This window comes from Podarcis raffonei, chromosome 10 (assembly GCF_027172205.1).
Source record: "Podarcis raffonei isolate rPodRaf1 chromosome 10, rPodRaf1.pri, whole genome shotgun sequence".
Taxonomy (NCBI): Eukaryota; Metazoa; Chordata; class Lepidosauria; order Squamata; family Lacertidae; genus Podarcis; species Podarcis raffonei.
Window position 1 is genome coordinate 71,320,094 of NC_070611.1, and position 4,792 is coordinate 71,324,885.

At 48.9% G+C, this 4,792-nt stretch overlaps 1 protein-coding gene across 1 annotated transcript; it reads left to right on the forward strand.

Annotated features, from left to right (window-relative positions):
* Positions 1-2,152, forward strand: ERCC6L (ERCC excision repair 6 like, spindle assembly checkpoint helicase). The gene has a single exon (XM_053405073.1). The coding sequence runs from the start codon at positions 13-15 to the stop codon at positions 2,137-2,139; it is 2,127 nt and encodes a 708-aa protein (XP_053261048.1). The 5' UTR covers positions 1-12; the 3' UTR covers positions 2,140-2,152.
* Positions 2,153-4,792: the final 2,640 nt, after the last annotated feature.

Below are 4,792 nucleotides of genomic sequence, written 5' to 3' on the forward strand. Positions count from 1 at the left end.
CTTTGCAGATACATGACCCAAGCAGAGCAAGAATCCATGAACGGAAATCTGGAGGAATCCCTCAAACTTTACAGCCAGGCTGATGAAATCCAGCCCAGCGAAAGTCTGAAGGGGTGCATCAAAAACCTGGAGGAGAAGTTGGTGACCCTGGATTTGGATCAGGAGTCGGATGAATATGTGGACGTCTGTCGGAGTGGACTCCTGTTGTACAAGGAAATACACGACAAGTTGTTTGAGCATCAGAAGGAAGGTGTTGCCTTTTTGTACAGTCTCTTCCGGGATGGAAGGAAAGGTGGTATTCTGGCCGATGACATGGGCTTGGGAAAGACCATCCAGATCATCGCCTTTCTTTCAGGGATGTTCGATGCCAACCTGGTCAGGCACGTGCTACTCATCATGCCAGTTACCTTGGTTAACAACTGGGTGCAAGAGTTTGTCAAGTGGGCCCCGGGAATCCGGGTGAAGGTTTTCCACGGCACTAGCCGGAAGGAGCGGCGCCAAAACTTGGAACGGGTGCAGAACAAAAAGGGGGTCCTTCTCACCTCGTACCAAATGATCTTGGCCAACTGTGAACAGCTCTCCACTTCGGACCAGCAGGAGTTCGTCTGGGACTACATCATCTTGGACGAAGCGCACAAGATTAAATCGCCGTCGGCTAAAACCACCAAATCGGTGTATGCCATCCCCGCCAAAAACCGCATCCTCCTTACAGGGACTCCAGTGCAGAACAACCTACGAGAGCTGTGGGCTCTCTTTGATTTTGCTTGCCAGGGGGCACTGCTTGGCACTGCCAAAACCTTCCGGATGGAGTATGAAAACCCCATCACCAAGGCCCGGGAGAAGGACGCAACTCCCGGAGAAAAAGCCCTAGGCCTTAAGATCTCTGAGAACCTGATGACCATCATTCAGCCGTATTTCTTGCGGCGAAGTAAAGGCACGATACAGACGCAGAGCTCAGAACGAGAAAGCTGTTCACCCGGAGAGGAGAACAGCACTGCTGTCCTAGAGATGCCGTCTCTCCCGCGGAAAAACGACTTCATTGTGTGGGTTTACCTAGCGCCCATGCAAGAAGAAATCTATAGGAATTTCCTCGACTTGGATCATATCAAGGAGTTGCTCATGACGACTCGTTCCCCGTTGGCTGAGTTGACTGTCTTGAAGAAACTGTGCGATCACCCCAGGCTTCTGTCGGCGCAAGCTTGCATCCAGCTCGGCTTGGAGGTCTCGGGCTACTCTGAGCAAGAGGAAGGGGAAGCTGGGGCCGTTTCTGACATGACCCGGGAAATCAAACACGTGCCCAGTCAGGTTCTGATCGAGGAGTCCGGCAAGTTGAGGTTCCTCTTGGCGCTGCTGGAGAATCTGCGGGAAGAAGGGCACCAAACTCTCGTGTTCTCCCAGTCGAGGAAAATGCTCGATATCATAGAATGCATCTTGACTCATCGGCGTTTTAAGGTGATGCGTATCGACGGGACGGTGACTTGCTTAGCGGAGCGGGAGAAGAGGATTGGCACGTTTCAGAACGACAAAGGCTATTCGGTCTTCCTCCTGACCACGCAGGTTGGCGGTGTTGGACTCACCTTAACTGCCGCTTCCCGTGTGGTGATATTTGATCCCAGCTGGAACCCTGCCACGGATGCCCAAGCTGTCGACCGGGCTTACAGGATCGGGCAGAAGGAGAACGTTGTGATCTACAGGCTCATCACCTGTGGGACGGTGGAGGAGAGGATCTACCGGCGCCAAGTCTTCAAGGACTCACTCATACGGCAGGGCACGGGCGATAAGAAGAATCCCTACAGGTATTTCACCAAGCAGGAGCTGAGGGAACTGTTCACACTGGAAGATACCAGGAGCTCGGTGACGCAACTGCAGCTCCAATCTTTGCACGCCAACCAAAGGAACTCGGACCTGCAGCTGGACGAGCACATTGCGTATCTCCACTCTTTGCACATGTTCGGCATATCGGATCACGACCTGATGTACTCGCGTGAAACGGCTCACGAGGAGCAACCGGAAGACGAGGAGGCCCATCAGTACATCGAGCACAGGGTCCAGAAAGCCCAAGAACTGGTGCAACTGGAGTCTCAGCTCGTAGACGCAAGACAGCAGAAACGCCCATCAAGATGTCTTCCATGTAATTGAAGGCCTTTCCTAGATCTTTATTGCAATGTTTGTCTTACCAACTTGCTTTCTACTTCACTTATTTCTGGTCAGCCTGCTTCAGGAAGGAGCAGCTATGGACGTGCGTTCCCCACGGTGATTTTTGGTGGTGCCAAATTTCCACAACTCACCTTGTCCCAGGAATTTATTTGACTCTCCTGTTGGTTTTCCAGTAAACTTCGTTGGGTGTTATTGGGGCATTATTAGAAACCAGCGTCCACACAGAAAAATGGAGGATGAGAATATATTCTCGGATCAAGGCTGCAATTTTCCCTTTCAAAGAACGAGTAGACTTCAGTGGAGGAATGGCTGGCAGCTGAACAATCTTCTAGTTCCAGGTAATAGTTTGCATGTTACTCTGCAAAGTTTAGCAAGGATCAGCCATGACTGTTTCTCTTCAAAAGGAAATGGGAGGGACAAATGTTGTATTAGACGCAGTGGAGCACATTTAGCTCAATAAGTGACTGGATATAATTGTTTGGAGTTACCCTTCTCCAGCTGGCGGGAGAGGAAATGAAACGAGCCACAAGAAAGTGAAATAAATGGCTCTTTGGGGTTCTTCCTATTTGTCTTCTGAGCACTTGTTAAAAATAATTACTTGCATAAACTTAGATGCATCTTTAACTGTCTTTTCTAGTAGTAAAGTTTTTCAAATTAAAAAGCCAATATGGGAGTTGAGAGCATTATTTGGGGCTATTGGAAGAGGGGACTGGGTTGTTTTAGGGGGCAATCTTCATAATGATTGAAGTGTAGGTGGGGTCCCACGAAGCAAGACACAGCGATAACTGCAAGAACCTTTATTGAACTAACAAAACTGGACAACAGGGGCAAAGCAACTGCTTATATATATTTCTGAAGGCCGGGGCCACTCCCACTCCCAATGTGATTGGCTGCCTAACTTCCAAGCTGCGAATCACGACTCAGAGTTTAAGGGCCAGTGGCAGAGGCCCAAATCCAGAAATGTTCTGTGATTGGATATCATGTATCAAATCAGAACACGAAGCAAGACACAGCGATAACTGCAAGAACCTTTATTGAACTAAGAAAACTGGACAACAGGGGCAAAGCAACAGCTTATATATATTTCTGAAGGCCGGGGCCACTCCCACTCCCAATGTGATTGGCTGCCTAACTTCCAAGCTGCGAATCACGACTCAGAGTTTAAGGGCCAGTGGCAGAGGCCCAAATCCAGAAGTGTTCTGTGATTGGATATCATGTATCAAATCAGAACACGGGCTCAGAATCCTTAGTCCAGACTCAAGCTCAGGCAAACACAGACCACTGAATACATAACAATGATTGATCTCTAAATGCCAGTGTAGGCTTCTAAGGAGACCTGGAAAAACATCACATCTGGCAAACAATGTGCCCCTTTGGTTTCAGATGATACATGGGTAGACGAGTCTAAAAAGCCTGGGATACAAATTTTCACGGCCCTCTAGCAGCTATGGTGGGCCATTTACCGGAAGTAATGTATATAGCATTAACACTAGAAGTGTGCACTTGATTTTGACCAAACTAAGCCTCCTGATGTATGTTTTGCTCCAAATGGCTAAGTTGGCTGATATGGTAAGGTAAAGGTAAAGGGACCCCTGACCATTAGGTCCAGTCGTGACCAACTCTGGGGTTGCGGCACTCATCTCGCTTTATTGGTCGAGGGAGCCGGCGTACAGCTTCCGGGTCATGCGGCCAGCAGGACTAAGCCGCTTCTGGCGAACCAGAGCAGCGCACGGAAACGCTGTTTACCTTCCCGCTAGAGTGGTACCTATTTATCTACTTGCACTTTGAAGTGCTTTCGAACTGCTAGGTTGGCAGAAGCAGGGACCAAGCAACGGGAGCTCACCCCGTCATGGGGATTCGAACCGCCAACCTTATGATCGGCAAGCCCTAGGCTCTGTGGTTTAACCCACAGCGCCACCCGCATCCCTGGCTGATATGGTAGCCCTCTTCAGATATCGGAAGGGCTCTCGTGTGGAAGGTAGAGAGCAAGGTGCTGCTGCTCTGGAGGGCAGGACCCAAAGTAATGGATTCAAAAGACAACAAAGGAGAAGCTAACTAAACTTTGGCAAGAACTCTGTGACATAAAGAGCCATTCAACAGTGCAAAAGGTGCTGGACTCTCCTTCACTGGATGTTTTTAAGCAGAGGCTGGATGGCCATCTGTCAGGGACTCTTTAGCTGTGATCCCTTCCAATTCTGCCGTTACAGTGGTACCTTGGTTCTCAAACGCCTTGGTACTCAACAACTTGGAACCCAAACACTGCAAACCTGGAAGTGTGTGTTCCAGTTTGCGAACTTTTTTCAGAAGCCGAAAGTGCTCCGTTTTGAGTGTTACGCTTCCATTTTGAGTGTTACGCTGAGGTCTGTTTTTGCTATTTATTTCGCATTTTTGTTTTTGTGGCTCTGTTTGTTCTGTTTTTGTGACTGTGTGGAACCCAGTTCAGCTACCGATTGATTGTGTGACTGCAGTACAGTGGTACCTTGGGTTACATACGCTTCAGGTTACATACGTTTCAGGCCCCATTAGCTAAAGTGGTGCTTCAGGTTAAGAACAGTTTCAGGTTAAGTACAGACCTCCCAAACGAATTAAGTACTTAACCCGAGGTACCACTGTACATTGTTTATTGCTTTCATTT